The sequence below is a fragment of the Cololabis saira genome, chromosome 15, assembly GCF_033807715.1.
Source record: "Cololabis saira isolate AMF1-May2022 chromosome 15, fColSai1.1, whole genome shotgun sequence".
NCBI classification, from domain to species: domain Eukaryota; kingdom Metazoa; phylum Chordata; class Actinopteri; order Beloniformes; family Belonidae; genus Cololabis; species Cololabis saira.
Window position 1 is genome coordinate 32,969,550 of NC_084601.1, and position 21,181 is coordinate 32,990,730.

The 21,181-nt window shown below is 36.8% G+C and overlaps 2 protein-coding genes across 3 annotated transcripts; both read right to left on the minus strand.

Moving 5' to 3' along the window:
- Window positions 1-6,237: 6,237 nt before the first annotated feature.
- LOC133460693 (major histocompatibility complex class I-related gene protein-like) lies at window positions 6,238-10,871 on the minus strand. Its single transcript, XM_061741421.1, has 7 exons — window positions 10,797-10,871; window positions 10,013-10,273; window positions 9,427-9,705; window positions 8,365-8,685; window positions 7,594-7,701; window positions 7,387-7,404; window positions 6,238-7,274 (listed from the first exon to the last, which is right to left on the minus strand). Exons 1-7 carry the CDS (start codon window positions 10,843-10,845, stop codon window positions 7,252-7,254), a joined length of 1,059 nt encoding a protein of 352 aa, XP_061597405.1. The 5' UTR covers window positions 10,846-10,871; the 3' UTR covers window positions 6,238-7,251.
- Window positions 10,872-13,235: 2,364 nt separating this feature from the next.
- On the minus strand, window positions 13,236-19,863 carry LOC133460694 (major histocompatibility complex class I-related gene protein-like). 2 transcript variants are annotated; one of them, XM_061741423.1, is made up of 7 exons: window positions 19,802-19,863; window positions 18,138-18,404; window positions 16,629-16,907; window positions 15,764-16,093; window positions 14,668-14,775; window positions 14,253-14,270; window positions 13,236-14,132 (listed from the first exon to the last, which is right to left on the minus strand). In XM_061741423.1, exons 2-7 carry the CDS (start codon window positions 18,340-18,342, stop codon window positions 14,098-14,100), a joined length of 975 nt encoding a protein of 324 aa, XP_061597407.1. In that variant the 5' UTR covers window positions 18,343-18,404; window positions 19,802-19,863; the 3' UTR covers window positions 13,236-14,097. The 2 variants fall into 2 exon arrangements, with proteins under 2 accessions (XP_061597407.1, XP_061597406.1); XM_061741422.1 differs by lacking the exon at window positions 19,802-19,863 and adding an exon at window positions 19,008-19,075.
- Between the last annotated feature and the right edge of the window lie 1,318 nt (window positions 19,864-21,181).

A 21,181-nucleotide genomic window follows, 5' to 3' on the forward strand; every position in this document is an offset into this window, starting at 1 on the left:
ACCGAAAAATCTGCGTATCCCTACGGCAACCCTGACCCTCCCGTAGGAACTTACTTAAGATATGGGGAACTGGCGACGCAGGCTGTGAGGTGGTGAAATGAAGCCAGATTCATGTCATACTCTTAATAATGTCATCACATATCACAACATATATCAGACTTATAATATAATAGCGCTGATCGTGTCCCTCTGTGTTTGAAGCACAGCATCAGTCAGGACGCTCAGCTGCTGCTGCAGCCGCAGTGCCAGGACACGCCGGGAACCTCCTCTTCACCCACCGCGACAACTGGAAAGTGACTGAGGACAGAACAAATGAGGGGCTCCGTAGAGCGTTTAGGGGCTCTACGGAGCCCCTAAAGGGACACAGATTTTTTTATATATATAATGAGTTTTACGCGTGCGTGAAGCCTTTATGTGCGGGTGTAAGCCTAAATTATGGTTACGCGTTAAAATGACGCAGAGCCTACGCCGTAGGGTACGCGGCGACGCGCACCGACGCCGTAGGCTCTGCGTTGGTGTGACGCGGAACCATAAATCAGCCCTGAGCAGCACTGCAGGGGGAGAGGGGAGAGGGGGAGGGGGTGCGGGGCTGCCGGGCCGTTCTTGCATCGCCTTCGCACAGTGTCTTGATGATTTGCAATTACAGGCTGAGCCTACCGCTAGTTTTTAAACTGTAAAAAGTGGGGGGGATAAAAACATGATTTTGAAAAGACGGGGGGACATGTCCCCCCTGTTGCGCCGGGGCACTCTAGGCGCTTAGCGCAGCAACGCCGTGCTGCCACTCACTCGCTTTATTTTATACTATTTAATACTTTTTCTACTTTTACTGTCACCACCAAATAATGTCGTTTTCCTGTCCTCCACCTCATCAACAACATCTCGACCTCAGTCTCCGTGAAATTTAGTGGCACGGTGGCTCGACACGTTCATTCATCCTGACGCACAAACAGGCTGCAGGAAGCCGATGCGCATGCTCAGCAGGCTCATTCATATGCAAATACTACTTTGCATTGCCCATATATGGTAAAAAGTGGGCGTGTAGAGGGCGGGATATGAGGCGAATTCAGCTGCGCAACCTTCCAGCTGGACTGTGATTTATAAAGCGAACATTGCGTGCAAGTGTGCGTGCACGCGGTTTTATAAATCCGGATTTTTTTTTGCGTCCGCCATTTTCGGCTTTTGGCTTTACGTGCACTTTTAGTGTGGATCCTACGCACTCTTTTATAAATGAGCCCCCAGGCCTTTGTCTGGGTAGAAACCTGTGGCGTGGCAGCTGACTGGAGAGGAGGGAGTCTTCTGGAGAAGAGACACCGAAGGCAGCTCTGGAAAAATGATTCATTATAAGATTATATGTTTATTTATTTATTTATTTTTTTTTAATACAGTTAATTTTTCTCTTGTCCTAACCAGATGTTTTATTTTTTAAAGTAAAGGTAGTCTTCTGAGGAGAGACACTGAAGGGAGCTCTGGAGAGATCATTTGAATCATTATTAAATTGAGGGTTTGAGATTTTATGTGACAGTCAGTGCAGTTTTTTCACAAAACGTAATGCGAGTCAGCCCAGTCTCTAGGAAAATATGTTGGCAATGTTCATATCAGCAAAAGAAAAAATATCTGCAATGTTTTGCATTATGTATTTTACATTAATATATTGTGTGTGTAGCGTGTAAATGCTTCTTCTTTTTTTTTGGGGGGGGGCTTATCTAATGGGTTTTTGTCTAATCATAGGTATACATTTTATTTTCTACCACTGAAATATTCTATATGTCACAGTTTCACAGTGTAGGATAGTTTTTTTTTACTGTTTAACTCACTCCCCTGTTTTTCCAGATCCTGCCACCCTAATCAGCCAGAAATCCCCTCATTCCCTTCACCTGTGCTTCCCCAGCTCAGCTCCACACCTGGTTTCCCTCATCAGCAGTTCCCCTCATATACCGGCCCATTTCCACCTTCTAGTTGGCCAGATTGTCGTGTGTTTTTGCCTCGCTTTCCAGCCTTCATATCCTGTTCTGTTTCTGCCTGCCTGCCTTTGACCCTGCCTGATTCTTGGTTTATGGATTTTTGCCTGCCCGTTTTGGTTTTGTTTGCCTGATCTGCCTGACTACCCGGTTTGACCCCTGCCCAGGGCTGGACTGGGACAAAAAATCGGCCCGGGCATTTTGAGCCTAGACCGGCCCACCAGGTATTGATGGAAAGAAAATGAAGCCTATGAATGAAAACAAACGTTCTTGTGACACCGCTTGTACACTGTCTTGTTGGTGTGTATGTTCTTGTCTAATAAACCTAAACCTACACCATCCCCCCAGTCCCGTTATAGATGTACTTAGTACTGTTTCTGAGTAGACCAGCAAACCTGTATGGCAAGCCGTTTTAACATTTAATAGCTAGACTGGATATGTGTTGCAGATATCTGTAATTCAATTCTTCCTAGTCAAAAAGAACATTTCAGATATCTACAATGATATATTAACCCATTTTAAACAGGGGGAATGCAGCGCTGCCTCTGTTTTTACTAACTAATGACCATGAATTGCCTAAACAGTGGGTTCTTCCAATATATGTATATATACACAAAGTCTTTGCTGCGATGGCATCCCTGTAGGTAAACATTTCTCCAAATAGATTGATGTATTATTTCACCCACCCACTATTAATCACAGCATTATTAAAATTTAGTGACAATCACAAATCCAAACAGCACTGTCCCTGTCAAAAAAGCAACTTAAATTTGGAGTTGCTAATTTAGTTTTATAGAATATATAAGATATTGAATATGAACTCATCATTCTTCAAATAGTATAAATAATAATATCAATAATAAGCCACACGCTCTAATGTTGTGACTACTCCAGCCAGAGCTGCCTGGGAGACTTGCGAGGCCCTGTGCGGAATGGCTGGGGGGGGGCGCAAAATTTTTTGGGTTTTTCGGGTCGGATCGGGTGTCTATATGCGTAATTTTAACTCTCCAATTAGCAAAATACTGGATAACTTCCCCTGCCTCATCATCATTTGGCTTGCCTCGACGCGGGGCCCCACGGCTGCTTGAGACCCGGTCGGATCGGTGATTTTTGTAAAAAATTTATCAAACAAGCCTTTCAGAGAGGCATTAAACTCTTCCATTTTCTTTAGTTTTTTTTATTTTTTCATCCCCTGATGGAAATTTCCTGATTCTGTCTCGTTCTCTCGACATTGTGTGACAGTTTGTTCCAACTCCACCCGTCTGGATCAGAGCAGCTTGTGTCTGTGCTTGTTCTGATCAGTTGTATTGAACAACAGACACGTGCATCATTGCACATATATTTATTGATATGCACAGACTAGTACACATTTAGGTCTGTAATGGAACGTGACTGTTGATATTTATAAGGGAAAAAACGGAAAAAAAAAAAAAAAACCCGGCCCATAGCGCGAGGCCCCTTGGGGCGCGAGGCCCCTTTGGGGGGGCGCGAGGCCCCTTGTGGGGGCGCGAGGCCCCTTGTGGGGGCGCACGGTTCGCACACCCCTTGCGGCGGCCCTGACTCCAGCCCATAACCAATCTAACTCATCATAACCAATCGGCCAGTGGTACAAGTTGTTGTCAGGTAAAAAACAAAATCAAATGGGCCGATGGGCCTGCCCGGGCCAAAAAAAAAAAAAAAAAAAAATTTTTTTTTTTTTTTTTGGTCCGGCCCGGCCCAAAATCACCATCGGCCCACCGGGCAAATGCCCGGTATGCCCGATGGCCAGTCCACCCCTGCCCCTGCCTGCCTTTTGACAAAGATTAAAGCCTCTTGGACTCTGATCCTGCCTGGTGTTGTGCATTTGGGTTCTCTGTCCTGTCTGAGCCGTGACACTATAAAGCAAATTTTGACTCTATCTCAATCTGTGTGTGTGTAATAAGATTTGTGTGTATTCACATTTGTCTGTATTCTACGACGGAGTATTAGGGCCAAACTAAGACAAAAAAAATTGGAAATTACGAGAATAAAGTCGTAAAATTACGAGAATAAAGTCGTAATGTTGCGAGAATAAAGTTGTAATAGAATAAAGTCGTAATATTACGAGAATAAAGTCGTAAAATTACGAGAATAAAGTCGTAATGTTGCGAGAATAAAGTCGTAATAGAATAAAGTCGTAATATTACGAGAATAAAGTCGTAATATTACGAGAATAAAGTCGTAAAATTACGAGAATAAAGTCGTAACATTACGAGAATAAAGTCGTAATGTTGCGAGAAGTCGTAATATTATGAGAATATAATTTATGAGAACACTGACAGGAAGAGCTTCTTCTCCCTGTGTTAAAATTAGGAATATTGAGCATCTTGTGAAGTTATATTTATATATTTATAATATATTACGACTTTATTCTCGTAATATTATGACTTTATTCTCGTAATTTTACGACTTTATTCTCGTAATATTATGACTTTATTCTCGTAATTTTACGACTTTATTCTCATTACATTATGACTTTATTCTCGTAATTTTACGACTTTATTCTCGTAATATTATGACTTTATTCTCGTAATTTTACGACTTTATTCTCGTAATATTATGACTTTATTCTCGTAATTTTACGACTTTATTCTCATTACATTATGACTTTATTCTCGTAATTTCCATTTTTGTTTTTTTGTTTGGCCCTAATACTCCGTCGTAGTATTCACATTTGTGTGTGCGTAAAAAGATTTGTGTGTCCGTATTCACATTTGTGTGTGTGTAAAAAGATTTGTGTGTCCGTATTCACATTTGTGTGTGTGTAAAAAGATTTGTGTGTCCGTATTCACATTTGTGTGTGTGTAAAAAGATTTGTGTGTCTGTATTCATATTTATGTGTGTGAAAAAATCAGCCGGCAGCTCTCGATTGGCTGTCTTTGTCTTTGTTACTGTCTTTGTCCGAACGATGTCTTATAAGATCAGAAACCTGATTGAACTGCTGCATGTAAAGTACTGACTGAGTGCTACGCGCCGACTAGTGGTGTGAAGGCTGTATTGCTACTGTAGCCTGGCGTGAGATTGTGAGTCCGAGCTCAGTGCAAAGGAAATGTGTGTAAAACGGACAAATCGTTTTACACACGGATCCATTTACAGATTTGCCACTGCAGAAGTGTGTCAAAATCCACGTGTACAAAGACAGCCAATCGAGAGCTCCCGGCTGATTTTTTGCACACACATAAATATGAATACAGACACACATCTTTTTACACACACACAAATGTGAATACGGACACACAAATCTTTTTACACACACACAAATGTGAATACGGACACACAAATCTTTTTACGCACACACAAATGTGAATACACACAAATCTTATTACACACACACACAGATTGAGATACGCACACACAAATAATATTGGAACAATAATACCCCCATAGTTTTTGCGGACACGTAGATTACAGTGTCATCAGCATACTTATACTGTAAGTATTACATGTTCATTATTATAATATTCACACAAAAGCATATTTTTCAACCGTTTGATGCTTTGTTTACATATTATAATTGTTATATTATATGTTTCTTGTTTATTTAAATTCTGAGATGGGTGATTAGATTATCTGATCTAAACATTCTCAATTGTTAAAGTTCAATTTTATTTTGTTTAAATGCCAAGATCTCACAACAAAAAGCCATCTCAAGGTTCTCTACAAAATGAAATAAAAACAGTTCATCAATTACATAGTGGTGCTCTATGACGTCTGTTGAGCCTTGCAGTAGTTATTTGAAATATCTGAGGTGGAAACTGATAGTAGATAAAACTACATCAACTTCATCTTGTTTATTCCCGATAAAGAAATACTTTCTGTTGTAATGACGTGTGCAGAAGCTTTTCTGGATCCTGGAACACTTAAACATGAACAATTTAAAAATAAAAAAGCCTTGACGTTTAAAAATATGAGGAAATCTGTTTTACTCTCATATGAAAAGCTGCTTGTTGCTCTTTCTCTTGGCTCATTCTCAGTTTCTTCAACATGCTTTGCCAAAACAAAAACCTGCTTAACTGGAAGGTGCTTCTGCAAGCGAACCATTTTCACACCTTCATTTAGCAGTTTAGAAAGACATGTCACTAATAACTCTTGCTGTCAAACATTTTAAGGTACCTGACTGTTTAATGAGCTCTGTTGATGGACCACGTCGATGCTGCACAATTCTCATGAAATTAAAAGGCTGGTTAAGATAACTGGTCACCATGGAAACAGATAGTGTTTTATTTACAGGTTTACAAGTAAAATTTATACATTACAGAGCTACAGCTGAATCAAAACTTTTATGAGTGATTCTTGTGTGTAACATTGTAAATCAACAAAAAGATCTTTGTTGTGGTTCAATTAAAAGAACCAATACAGTGAAACTTACAGTAATATATATAAATACAAGTTAATAAAAGAGGAATAAACCTTCTGGAACAATAGAAAAAGCTCTTCCAACCTTTTACCATTTTTTTACAAATTAGCTATTTTTTAACAAATTAGCTAAAAAGGCTCAGTCTATGTTATCTTACTTATTCATTTTATAAACAAGTCACATAAACAAGTCACTTTTCTACTTTCTAAAAGTATTTTTTTACAGATAGTATATGCAGGCCAGCTGACAGTCTTGGGCCCCCCTGCACCCGGATCTCTCCTTCTCCCTCTTCCTCTCCTCTCCCTCTGCTCTTCAGGTTTTTATACAAGCTAATGGACGTTAACATTAGAGCTAGCCAGTTAGGTTAAGTTACAAGGTTGGTAAACGTTGGCTCCGCTGTTTCTTACCTTGCTCTACGCTGACTTTATTAATTCCAGCTTCACCGTCACCACCTTTTTAAAATATTTGTGTAGAGAATCTCTGAGGCCTCTATTTTCTTCTTCTCTTCTTCTCTTTTCTCTTCTTTTCTGAGCACCGGACTTGTGCTGACCGGACATTTTGACCATTCTAATGGTTGAATTAAATGATAACATCAAATTTTGATCAGCGGCCAAACCATTTTTGTGTTGGGGGTTCTTGACCACAAGGACAATTAGGAAGAAAACAAATAACAAGCTTTTATGTAACTCAAATACTACATATTTTTTTCCACAAATAGGCATATTTTGAAACATTTTGAAAAATAATTCCATAATTTAATGAGAATTTTTTTATTTATTTATTTTATTTTTTTTTCCCGGTCTTTGCCCCCCCTACCCTGGGCCCGGGACAACAGACCCGTTTGTCCCCCCCTATCGGCGGGCGTGAGTATATGCAACATTGGTGCTTCATGCAGGTTTGGTTTCTGGATCGAGTCGTTTAGAGAGAGGCGGTGTCAGAAGCTGTAAAATTTAAAGGACAAAGATGTTTTAATAATCATGAATGAAAATAAAAAAAAACTTTGCTCATACATCATATATTAAAACATTGCAAGAAGATACAAATGATACTTACATGGTGTATCAGGTCTCACTGGAAAAAAGGACAGAATTTTACTTACAGAAAATGATTCTTTTAGTTTCTAAATATGATGACTTTAATATTAAGTAATTAATAAACCCAATAACTGTTTGCTTCTTCCAGTTTGAGCTCATTAATAAGTTTAGATTCAGTTTTTCTAGGTTTTTTATTTAGTTGAGTTTTTTTGTTCGCGTTTCTTACCGTTTTCCGTCCTATTTCTGAGAGTCAAAAATCCTAAAACAGCGAGGACGATCACGATAAGAATGGCCATCACAGCAGTGACGATGATGCTAATCTCAGACAGATTCACTGTTCAGGAAACAAACACACATCAGGTTAGAGAAGAATTAGATACAGCTCAGTAATTATTCTATTGTCAACTTTTGATGATCTTTGTTCCACCACAATAAAAGAAAATTATGCTTCCAAAACAACAACTTTGGGCGACGATGATGATGATGATGATGATGATGATGATGCAGGAAAGTGTCCGTGTTCAGAGTAAAATTTGAAGATATGAAGCTAAAATATACACTTTACCTCCACCTAAAGGTAGGTGGAAGGTAGTGAGTGAAGCCCATTGATTGGTGAGTTTTTTTTTTGTGTGTGTGCTTTTTCTTTTCTTTTTTGTTATATCTGGACTTGTTCTATTATATTTTATCTACAGTTTTGATCCAATGAAGCTGAACAAATGTTTCAATCCTGTTGTTATTAACCAGCCTTGTCAGAGAGCATGCTACACTCTCTAAAGTCCTTCCTGTGGATGTGGAGTTTGAAAGAGAAGTTCACCACACACTGATGCTCTGGCAAATTAAGGATCGATTGTTTTGAAACCCCTATTTTTTCTCTTTGTCTCTTACAGTTCAACCTTCTGGATGATGAAATATAATTTAGCGTCTATCATCATTTAACAGGAAAAAAAAGCTTTTTCTAAGAAACTAAAAACAAAATTTTTTTTACTGGCTTATTTACCTTCTTTTCCAGGTTCCTTGTAGTTGCTCTCAATCACATTTTTGTCCAGTTTGATGATGATGACATTTTCAACCCCAGACAGCTCAAACATGCAGTCGTACCTCATCCAGTCTTCAGATGGGATTGATGAAACGTTCAGGTCAACACTCATCTGGAAGGATTCATCCTGGTTGGGAAGGATGTTTCCGTGCTCTACACCTTCATGGATCTCCTCTCCATCCTTCCTCCAGAAGATCAGGCCCTCGTCAGGGTAGAAACCTGTGGCGTGACAACTGACTGGAGAGGAGGGCGTCTTCTGGAGGAGAGACACTGAAGGGAGCTCTGGAGAGATGGTTTAAATCATTATAAGATTAAATCTTTTTTGGGTTTTATGCAGCGTTCTTTCATATCTAAAATGCATGCACTGTGTGCATTCTGAACATAGATGTTTTATGCCTTATTTTCTGGCAGCATGACTGGTTTATCTGTTTCGTCCTCAACCCTAATCAGGCCAAATACATTTTTTTTTTTTTTTAATTAAGGAAATTATGGCAGCAACATAAGCACAGACTGAAACAATGACATAGAAAGTAAAAAAACGGCCGAAGAAGTAAACCACAGCAATGAGTTATCTGGTTAAACTCATGACACCAACGTCCATGGACGTGTTAAAAAGTAAGAAGGATAAAGAAAAGTTAAAGTCCCTGATATTCAAACGTGGACCTGTTTTTGACAACCCCCTCTTTAACTGTATAGTTTATGAAGTGGAGAGTGAAATGTACAAATCAGCTAAATTAATGTTTCACATTACCAGCATCATTATTTTTTTATACTACAGCATCAAACAGTGTAAAATAAATACAAATGATAAATTGGTTAGCAAAGCCATGTATGTTTGATAAAATAATTTCTCTAACAATATTATCTGATTTAATAATCCAGAATTAATCTGAGCCAGCTGCTGAGCTCCTTCCCTCTATTTTAGTTTTCACCATATTATGCCCTTATTAGAAGTTATTTAAACAAAAAAAGCATATAACGCTTTATGTGTACTTTAAAAACCGTGAGGCCATCAGTATTTACCTTTTCTATCCAGATACCTCTTCCCAAAAGTCAATAAGCTGTTCAATCGCATGGGGCAAACTGTTGTGAGGAAAGTCTTACAATCCTCAATATGGACTTTATTTTCATCCCACTTCAGTTTAATTCTCTCAGCTTGCGGTTTTGAGGCGATCCACATGTTTGCGTTCATGTCAAAGCTAATGAAGTCTTCTCCATTATTACCATACACTATAAAACCATCAAGGTTATCAGTTTTATCATCCAATTCACAGCCGACAATCTGCTGGATGACGTGATCACCTGAGAGAGAGAAAATCAGTTAGTTAAAACAATTCAGCGCAGGTGCTGTCGTTTATGCAATGTCTTCAGGAATATAGTATCAACGCCTGATGCTCAATTTCACTTTATGATCTGTCAGGATTTCATTGCAGAATTCTTATTATATTTATTATTATTGATAAGTTCTAAAAATTCCGTCATCATGAACATGCAATTGACAATGAAGTTACTCAAAAAGGTCAAAATATACAAATGCACATAGATTATTTAAATAGAGTAACTGAATTTAAGAATAAGAAATCAAACCTTTTTTCCGTATCATACGTACCTTCTGTTTGGTTTGGGTTCTGGTTAAAACTGTTGGTTTCAGCTTCTAAAACCGGCCTGTAATTCAGGCACTTCTGGATGAACGTCCCCCACTCGATTGGATCATCCTTTATCACTTCTTTGATCCAGTCATGTGTGACTTTGGCTGTTGCCATCAGGTTGTCATAATAAAACGTTGTAACTCCCTGAACATCTTCAGCCACCAAATAATCTTGGACACCCGGGGTGGAAAGCACATAATCAACCCTCAGGGTGTATTTTGCTGTGAAACAATCAGATTTGATTCATTTGAATATTTTACTTCAAATTTCTTCAGTCTCGTGAGGAAGTCCTCACAAAACCAACCACAGACAGTGAAGTACAGGAGCTTGATCTCTGACACTGCTGTCCTGAGGGCCTGAGGGCTGCATACTTTCTCCTGTTTCATCTTTGCACACCAGTTAAATGCAGATTAGGAGCTCTGCCTGCTGCCTGCCTCACAGAAATATTTAAGCTTAATTTATTATATATGTATCTATCACAATTACACATAAAATTGACATCTATTTGGATCACATAGATTTATCATGAACAGGTTAATAAACTCAATAAACTTGATTTTACTGCTAATGCACAGAACATGGTCAGTCAGATAACTAGAAAGAAGCAGAGACACATTGGAAATATAAAACCCAGATAAAACAAAAAAAAGCTCAACAAAATGATTCAGATTCTGGTTATTCTGGCGTATAATGGAAAATAAAACATCTTCATAAATAATAATGAAATTAATAAAATGATCTAACCTGGAGATGATGTGTTACAGAAAAACAGCAGCATTAGCAGAGACTTCATGATCAGACGCTGAGGAGTTTTAGAGTGTGTTTGACTCATTTGTTGGAGTGTTGGAGGTGTGTTCAAACAAACAAAAGGTGGTTTTATGATTCTGTCATGTGATTTTTATCTCAGTCTCCAAATTCCCCCTTGTCTTTACATGTTTGCTGTGATAAGAACTTTTACTGGAAGAAAAAAATCAAGTTTGACATCTCTTTTTTTTTTGTTTGTTTATATTAATGGTTATTACCATGTTGGTAACTATGGAGGATTTTTTGTGCCAAAATTAAATAAATAAATACATCATTAATTAATTAAAATGGGAATGAAATATATCATTAATTAATTAAATGTGTCATTAATTAATTAAAATACAATTCATTTTAAGTAAAAATATATATTTATTATCTCAGCATTTAATTAATTAATGACACATTTAATTAATGATTTCGTGTTACGTGTGAATCATGAAATGTAAAACTGCATTTAATTAATTAATGACACATTTAATTAATGATTTCGTGTTGCTGAATCATGAAATGTAAATGTAAAACTGTCAGTTTCACTCGTCAAACTCAGTGGGCGGAGCTAACGCGAATCCAGTGGAATCCACTGTCTGCTTTGGTCTGAAACTGGAGGTGGAAGGGGAAGCCTTTCTAAACATGACAGCTGTGAGTTCGGAGGATTTTCGTGAACTTTGTAGAGAGTTGGTGAGCGATATCTTCAACCTTGCAGAGTATGTGGACCTGCTGACCCCGAGCATGTAGCGTGTAAAGCAGAGGAAGTTCCTCTGCTTCCTCTGCTGGATTCGCGTTAGCCCCGCCCACTGAGTTTGACGAGTGAAACTGACAGTTTTACATTTACATTTCATGATTCAGCAACACGAAATCATTAATTAAATGTGTCATTAATTAATTAAATGCAGTTTTACATTTCATGATTCACACGCAACACGAAATCATTAATTAAATGTGTCATTAATTAATTAAATGCTGAGATAATAAATATATATTTTTACTTAAAATGAATTGTATTTTAATTAATTAATGACATATTTCATTCTAATTGTAATTAATTAATGACACATTTAATTAATTAATGATATATTTCATTCCCATTTTAATTAATTTATGATGTATTTATTTATTTAATTTTGGCACAAAAAATCCTCCATAGGTAACAAGGCATATATATATATGCCTTGTATATGCCTTGTATATATATATATATATATACAAGGCGTGAACTTTGTAATATTATAAACCCTCTTGGCTTCCTATTGGTCATTTTTCCTTTTTTTTTAATATCAAAAGGTGCAAATAAAAATAGACACTGACGCAAATAAATAGTCTATATAGGCCCATACTCTTATTTAAAAGCAAGGTGCAAAATAAAACAAACATCCCCAAAAGCAGTGGTCCCTGAGTTGCTTCTTGGTTGTAATGGTGGTCGCTGCGGGGCAAAACCAGTTGAAAACCTCTGGTCTAGAAAGAAGTGAGCTAAAGGCAAGTCTCTCTGGTTACCAGGTGATCTCTACCCTCTGATATGATCATAAACGGTGGATGGGGACTGAAAGCAGATACAAGCAGCTAAAATAATCTTCTCTGCAGGGGGATGGATATAAAGTAAGAATTTCAGTCATCTGTGACAAACTCAAAGTGCAGTCCTTGAGATTCAAAAGCCTTGTTACCAGTCCCTACATGGTTTTCAAGTCTTCAAAGTATCATGTCACACAGAATTTGACCCGGTATGACTCAGCAACGTTTGTTGTTCTTGCGTTTCGTGTTGTTTTAACCCTCATAAGAAAAGCTGCCTGCTTAATTTCTTCTTGGCTCAGTTTCAGTTTCACCAGCATTCTTTGGCAAAAACCCAAACCATGTTTACTGGAACCTGCTTCTAACGCAGGTGGACCATTTTCACACGTTAATCTCAGATATTTTACACCAGAACTGCAGGGTCAGTGCTTTAGTTGTGTAGTTTCTTTCAATAACACATTTTATCAGGAAATATCAATGATACTGGTTCATGCCAGTGTCAATGTGATAGTTGTATGAACACAGAGAAACCAAGCTAATGCTGCAGGAGTCACATCTACAAGACTGGTTACCATGGCAACCACAACGGGGAAGGTTTTATTTACCGCGGTGTAACATGAGAAAAATGTACAGACACATGAATCAGAGATTATGTTTGTGATTTATTCTTGTTTGTAATATTGTGAATGAAGTAAACACATTTTTTATGATTCAGTTAAAATATATATTATATAATGAAACATGAGAACAAATATTTAGTTAGACTACTGAACAATGATTTATACGAGGGAGTATTAGGGCCAGACAAAAAAACAAAAAAAGGAAATTACGAGAATAAAGTCATAATGTAATGAGAATAAAGTCATAAGATTATGAGAATAAAGTCGTAAAATTACGAGAATAAAGTCGTAATATTACGAGAATAAAGTTGTAATATATTATAAATATAACTTCACAAGATGCTAAATATTCTTCATTTTAACACAGGGAGAAGACTGCTCTTCCTGTTAGAGTTCTCATAAATTACCACTTTATTTTCATAATATTATGACTTTATTCTCATAAATTACCACTTTATTCATTACGACTTTATTCTCGGAATTTTACGACTTTATTCTCGTAATGTCACAACTTTATTCTCGGAATTTTACGACTTTATTCTCGTAATATTACGACTTTATTCTCATAATATTACGACTTTATTCTCATAATATTACGACTTTATTCTCGCAACATTACGACTTTATTCTCGTAATGTTACGACTTTATTCTCGTAATTTTACGACTTTATTCTCGTAATATTACGACTTTATTCTCATAATATTACGACTTTATTCTATTACGACTTTATTCTCACAACATTACGACTTTATTCTCGTAATATTACGACTTTATTCTATTACGACTTTATTCTCACAACATTACGACTTTATTCTCGTAATTTTACGACTTTATTCTCATTATATTATGACTTTATTCTCGTAATTTCCAAATTTTTTTTGTCTTAGTTTGGCCCTAATACTCCGTCGTAGATTTAAATATAAAACGAGGAGAGAAAAAAATGGCTGTTACCAAACAGAAAGGGATCTTCAAACCTTTAGTTGTTTTGAACAAATGAACTAAACAGACATAATTTAGATTCTTCAGCTAATTATAAATGTGTCACATATCTTCATGTTCGCCAGATTTAGGTCATTTTGCAGTGCTGGTGCACAATGCAGCTTTTAACCGCCTGGTTTCAGAGAGAGATGGTGTCAGAGGCTGTGTCAGAGGCTGTGAAATTCAAAAAGACAGAATTATTCAAGTAAATCCTGGCCTGAAAATACAAAAACTTTGTTTATATAAATATCCATCAAATCAGTGCAAGAAAAAATAGGAAGAAGTTTTACTTACATGGTGTATCTGGTCTTACTGGAGTTAAAAAAGAAGAAGAAAACTGTTAGTTTTACAACTTAGTATTTGAGAAGATGATTCTTTCTCTTTTTATAAATATCATTCCTTCAATATTAAATCCTAAAAATACTTTCTTAGCTTCCTATGACTCTTTATTTTACACAGAGTGATGACATAACTGAATCTTGTACTTGCTGGTTGCTCCTTCGGGCCTTAGTTCACTAATAAGTCTAGATTCAGTTTTCACTTGTTTGAGTTTCTCATCATTCTTATTTTTTAAAAGTCACAACATTAAATGATCAATAAACCCAACCACTGGTTGATCTGTCAGGTAGCTGTTTCAGGCTTGGTATTAGCTTTACATTTAGACTCAATCTTTCATTCAGTTTTAATGTTAATTCTTTCAGTTTCTTACCATTAACCGCCCTCTTTTTGTGAGTCATGAATCCTAATGCGGCGAGGATGATGACGATAAGAACAGCCATCACAGCAATGACGGCGATGCTAATCTCCGACAGATTCACTGTTCAGGAAACAAACAAAGCAGTTTAGAGAAGAGTTACATGCTATTGTACATTAGCATGTAATTGTACATGTGGGGTTCATCAATACTTTCATAATGTTACACAACAATTAGTGAGTAAACGACAGCTTTACACCAATTAATGAGTAAATATGTGTTTTCCGAGTTTTTCCAGTATTCCTTAATTGCAATTTTGCACAAAAAAAGAAAATAAAAGTGAAAGACATGAAAGAAATGAAGGGAAACAAATTCTGCACATTTTAATTCTGGTGGTATGAAATAGCTTCTTTTTGATGACAGTGGGTGTCGATTCAGGAAGAAGCGTTTTTGACACAGTCACAGCATTTCCTCTGACTTCTTCTGTGTTTCTCGGAGGTCTGCCACTGTTACTAAATTTCAGGGGTTCAAGTGAATTTAATTTCTTGACCAAACCAACTGATTTAAGAAACAGCTTTAATCTAGTGTCAGTTGTAGCTTCCAGCATACTCCAGGGGGGTTTTCTTAACCCTTTATAAGGCACTCAATAAAATCCTTGAAATTTCAAGATGTTCCACTCTAGAGGGTTATTGGACCACATTAAAAGACCTCTATTGTAACTGTTTTTTTTAATAACCCGACTGTAGTTCTACTGACGTGACCACATTTGGTCAGTTGTCCAAATTCATCTGTATTCATAATGTGTCATTTGTTCACATGAAATGTGCTTTTATTCTGTCGGTAACAGCTTTGGCAAAGGGATTGTTTGAAAAGCAGATTGACGAGGATTATGTGTTACTGTCTGCAGTGTCACTGCTGCAGAAAGATCCCAGTGAAGTGAATAAAGTAAGACTTTTCTGTTTTTAAATATATTTTTAAAAATGTTCATGTTTTATTTTCTGCTCTGTAGCACTTTGAGATTGCTAAATACAATTCATTATTATTATTATTATTATTATTATTATTATTGACAATGAAATGGCTACTCTATTCTGTTCTATTCTATTATTACCTGCTTTGCCTAGGATTCCGGGTTCCTTGTAGTTGCTCTCAATCACATCTTTGTCCAGGTTCATGATGATGACATTTTGGACACCAGACATCTCAAACACGCAGTCGTATCTCATCCAGTCTTCAGATGGGATTGATGAAACGTTCAGGTCAACACTCATCTGGAAGGATTCATCCGGGTTGGGAAGGATGTTTCCGTGCTCCACACCTTCATGGATCTCCTCTCCATCCTTCCTCCAGAAGATCAGGCCCTCGTCCGGGTAGAAACCTGTGGCGTGGCAGCTGACTGGAGAGGAGGGCGTCTTCTGGAGGAGAGACACCGAAGGAAGCTCTGGAAAAATGATTCATTATAAGATTACAATTTATTTATTTTATGTTATTCTTATTTTTTTTTAATACAGTTAATTTTTCTCTTGTCCTAACCAGATGTTTTATTTTTTAAAGTAAAGGGAGTCTTCTGGAGGAGAGACACTGAAGGGAGCTCTGGAGAGATCATTTGAATCATTATTAAATTGAGGGTTTGAGATTTTATGTGACAGTCAGTGCAGTTTTTTCACAAAACGTCTAATCATAGGCATACATTTTATTTTCTACCACTGAAATATTTTAGAAAGTACATCTGTGAGAGGTAGACACCTAATTCAATAAAAGTCGAATAAGTTTGCAATAAAATATACAAATACAATTATACTTTTGCCAAATTTGGGTCAGACTGATATATCTGTGGATGCTTGAGAATAACATTTGGTTTAAAGTAAACCAAATAGGGCATAAAATAGCAATAGAGCAAAACATATGGAAAGAGGAGAAAAGGGTCATTTCATTTCACAAAAAAACTACAACCCCCCCCCCCCCTTAAACTTTACCTTTTCTCGTCAGATATGTCTTCCCGTAACTCAGCGACATCTGCAGCATCCTGGGACAATCGGTTATGAGGAAGTTTTTCCTTAACTCGTTACGCACGCTGTTTTTATCCCACTCCTGTTTGACCGTCTCAGCTTGTGCGTTTGACGCGATCCACGTCTCCGTGTTCATGTCGAACGAGATGAAGTCTTCCCCGTTGTTCCCATACCGTATATAACCAACGACCTCGTTAGTTTCATCATCCCATTCACAGCCGACAACCTGCTGGATGACGTTACCACCTGAGAGATCAGAAGATGGGAAGATTATTGAAGAATTCTTCACATCTGCTGCTCTTTACTTCATATCTTCTCACGGATCAATTGTCAATTCCAATAATCCAGTGAGAATCTCCACTCCTTTATCACTCTGATGTTAGTTTTTTTTGATAAGAAAACAAATATTTACATCTTCAATGTTATTTTAAATTTATGCTAGAATATTTGCTAATACTTGCATGTGCTGAATTAGAGATGCAACAAAAGCCATCAGTTTTAAAGTGTTTTAAAAGTGTGTCCAAACTTTTGGTCTGTACTATTTATATATATATATATATATATATATATATATATATATATATATATATATATATATATATATATATATATATATAAAATGCATGCAGAAAATGCATAACACCTAGGACCTCATCTACCAACGGGGGACGCATTTGCACGGTAGCACATGCTTTGAGTTTTTTTGTGGGGGACTGAGGTGGCGGAAGTAACTTTCTCTTGATGAGTAATTGATGGACTCAGATTTGTTTATTTATTTCAGTTTTATGTTTTTTATTCAATATTTATTCATTATTTCAGGTTGAAGTTTTTAATTTGATATTTATTTATTTCAGGTTGAAGTTTATTGAATATTTATTTATTTCAGGTAAAATTTTGTTGAATGTATTTGACTCATACAGTCAAACTACTGTATCTACACTTACAGTACATTTGTTATTATTAATAAAGATTGTCAAGTTAAATGGCGTGTTGTTATATGGTCATTTTCTACCTATGATACATTTGGGATGGGGAGAGGTGTGAAGGTGGCTAACCTAGTCTAGTTAGTTTAGTCTAGGCCAGGGATCGGCAACACCTGGCTCTAGAGCGGCTCTTTAGCGCCGCCCTAGTGGCTCCCTGGAGCTTTTTCAAAAATGTTTGACTTTTTTTTCCTTTTTTTCCTCTTTTTTTCTTTTATTTCTTCTTTTTTTCTTCCTTTTTCCTTTTTTAATCTCGACATTTTCGATTTTTTTCTCAAATTTTTTTTAACTTTTTTCTCGACATTTCGACTTTTTTCTCAACATTTCGCCTTTCACCATTTGCCTTCAATCTAAGGCTTATAGAAGACTTTTAATTTTTTGCGGCTCCAGACATATTTGTTTTTTATGTTTTTGGTCCAGTACAGCTCTTTCAACATTTTGGGTTGCCGAGCCCTGGTCTAGGCTAACCTAGACTAAACAGAAATCCGTAACCTACCTCCTGTTTCATTTGCTCTCTTGTTAAAATTCTCAGTTTCAGCTTCGAAGACGGGCTTGGAGTCTATGCAGTCCTGAATGAAGATTTCCCACGGTTGAGAGTGATTCTTTACTAGGTTTTTCATCCAGCCATGTGTGACTTTAGCTGTTGTCATCGTGTCATCGTAGAAGAATGTTGTGACCCCTTCAACAATTCCTGCCACCATGAATTCCTCGATATTTTGAATTCCAGAAGATATCAGCTGATCAACATCCACATAGTATTTTGCTGCAAGAAAAGAATAATTCAGTCATTTAAGGCCTGTATTCAAAAAGACCAACATCCCTGAGCTCAGTTGTGCTGTTAATGCTGCTATTAGCGCCTTGTGATCTTTTGCATCCACTGATAAACTGATAACAGATGTCTATTAAAGTCTAGAAAATTGCAAAGCTTCTTCTTCAAATTCAGGGTTCGTGGTGGTTATGAAAAGTTCAGGAAAAAAATCAGTGAAAAGGAAAGTGATACTGTGCCTCCAATAAAAAAAAAAATTAAAAATAAAATGTCAGTTCAACATATGTTTTAAGTCATAGATTAAATGCTATGATGTTTTAAATGTATTATTTTTTATACATTGTTAATATGTTAATTAATAATTATTAATTATATTATATACATATATATAATATTATAAATGTATTAATTAATTAATAATTAATTAATATTATATCCTCTCATTTATGCTCATTTCCCTTTGTTTTTACAAGGTGTCAAACTTTTCTTTGTCGGCAGCTCCACCTGAGCGCTGACACACAGACAGGTCCAAAACAGAGAATAAATGTTTGTAAAATGAAATAAGTGGTAACAGCAAATTAATCTGCGGCATGATCTTACCTGGAGTTGCAACATGAAAGAGCAGGAGCATCAGCGTTAGGGTCTTCATCATGATCACACAAGCTGGCCTGAAGGTGGTAAACTGAGCTGAAGAAACACGTTTGACACGTTTCTTCAGCTCAAACTTTTATAAGGATTGGAGGTGTGTTCAAATTTGATTACCGGTACACCCATTTATATGTAAGTTTAGTTTTTTTCAAACTATTTCAGCCTGACATTTTTTTTTCTCAAGGAGTCTGTATTGTATAATAAGAAATAAAGACTTGATAAATTTAAGTGCGTGTGTGGGTCCGTGTTTTTTCTGTGTAATTCAGGTCTGCTGAATTCTACTAAAGCTATTGGCCTCTGCTTGTCTATCGCTAAACCCATGTAATCCAGAATCTGATATGTCTGACATGTCTGACGACAATTCTTCAGCCAGAGACAATAATTTTAACTTAATTTATAATGACACTCTATAATTATAGTTAGTTAGTTAGTTGGATATATAAATAAATGAACCAAAAAAGGTGTAGACTGAAGCCGTAGCTTATATAATGCCTACCCTTTTTTTCAATACGTCACATCACAACAAATCAAAATAAAAGGTATTACAGAGATCAATTACAACAAAAGCATGTGATATAGAGGATTTACAGGAGAAGCTGCTCTTGGTTATATTTATCAATTGCCCTAAGTTTAAACATTTTTTTGAATTTGCAAATAGAATTACACATTTTTAGCTCATCACAGAGACTATTCCACAAGTTTACCCCTTTAACAGAAAAACATCTACTTCTAAAGTTTGTCCTTACCTTTATTTTTTTAAACATACAAGTTCCCCTGAGTTCATACCGACTTTCTCTGGGTGAAAACATTTCGTGAATGCAGTAAGGAAGTAGGTTGTTGTGTGCCTTATAAATTATAAGAGACGTCCTTAGCTCAACTAGATCAACAAATTTGAAGGTATTTAGTTTAATGAAGAGTGGGTTCGTTGGGTTGCAGTATTTTGAATTATTTACAATTCTTATGGCTCTCTTTTGTAATTTAATTATTGGATCAATATTTGTTATGTAACAAACTCTCACATAATGAGAGTGTAAAATGCATGTAGAGTATTTAGGTTGTGTTGTATGTGGCGCAGCAGCAGGGTATAACATTTAAAAAATACCTCCACTTTGAAATCAAAGATGTTTATTCACACTTCGATGAGTTCCCCGGTTTAGTCTATCGCAGTTGCACGGACCAAAGCATGCAACTGACGCAGAGAAATCAAGTCATGATCAAACATAGACAAAACTGTAATACTGTCCTAGCTTGACCTACTTTCACAAGATGTTTCTAATGATTACATGAATGTCTGTGTGTGTGTGCGTGTGCGTGTGCGTGTGTGCGTGCGTGCGTGTGTGCGTGCGTGCGTGCGTGCGTGCGTGCGTGTGTGTGTGTAAATGAGGGGTCAAGGGATTTCAGGGGAGTCAGGATTAAGGCAAATGTTTTTTCTATCATGGGAGAAGAAGTGAAGGTGGACTGGAGACTGGACTGCAGATACAACACTGATGCTGTTTATAAGGAGGGACAGAGCAGACCGTACTACTTTAGGAAGCTTAGGTCGTTCAGGGTATACAGTAATATGTTGAATATTTTCTATAAATCTGATGTGGAGAATTCAATCACATCTGCAGGCATCTGTTGGGGACCAGCATCAGAAACGGTGACCTAAAGAAACTGAAAAAACGTATAAAGAAGGCTGGTTCTGTTCTGGGGACAGTTCTGGTGCCTCTAGAGATGATTATGTGAAAGATAATACTTCATAGTGGAAAAGATCATGGACAACCCTGAGCATCCTCTTCATAACGCAGTGATTCAGCACCAGCAAATCCTCCCTACCCGCAGCAATAAACCTCTTCAATTAAACTTAAAAGAGAGTTGAATTATGATTATAGTGCAACTATAGTGCAAGGTTTTGTTCCTTCACTTGTGTCATTTGTACTTCAGGGGGTTTCCCAAGTGCATTCTCAGATGAAAAAGAATCATTTCCTGGAAACAACTTCCTGCTCAACTTGCTTCTATTCTCAGTTCATTCAACAGATGCTTTTAATGAGCAGGATTTTTGCAACAAAATAAATTCTGACTTCTACACCTACATGCATTTATTTTATTTTTCATTTGCGGTAAACATGATACAGAGTCTTTGG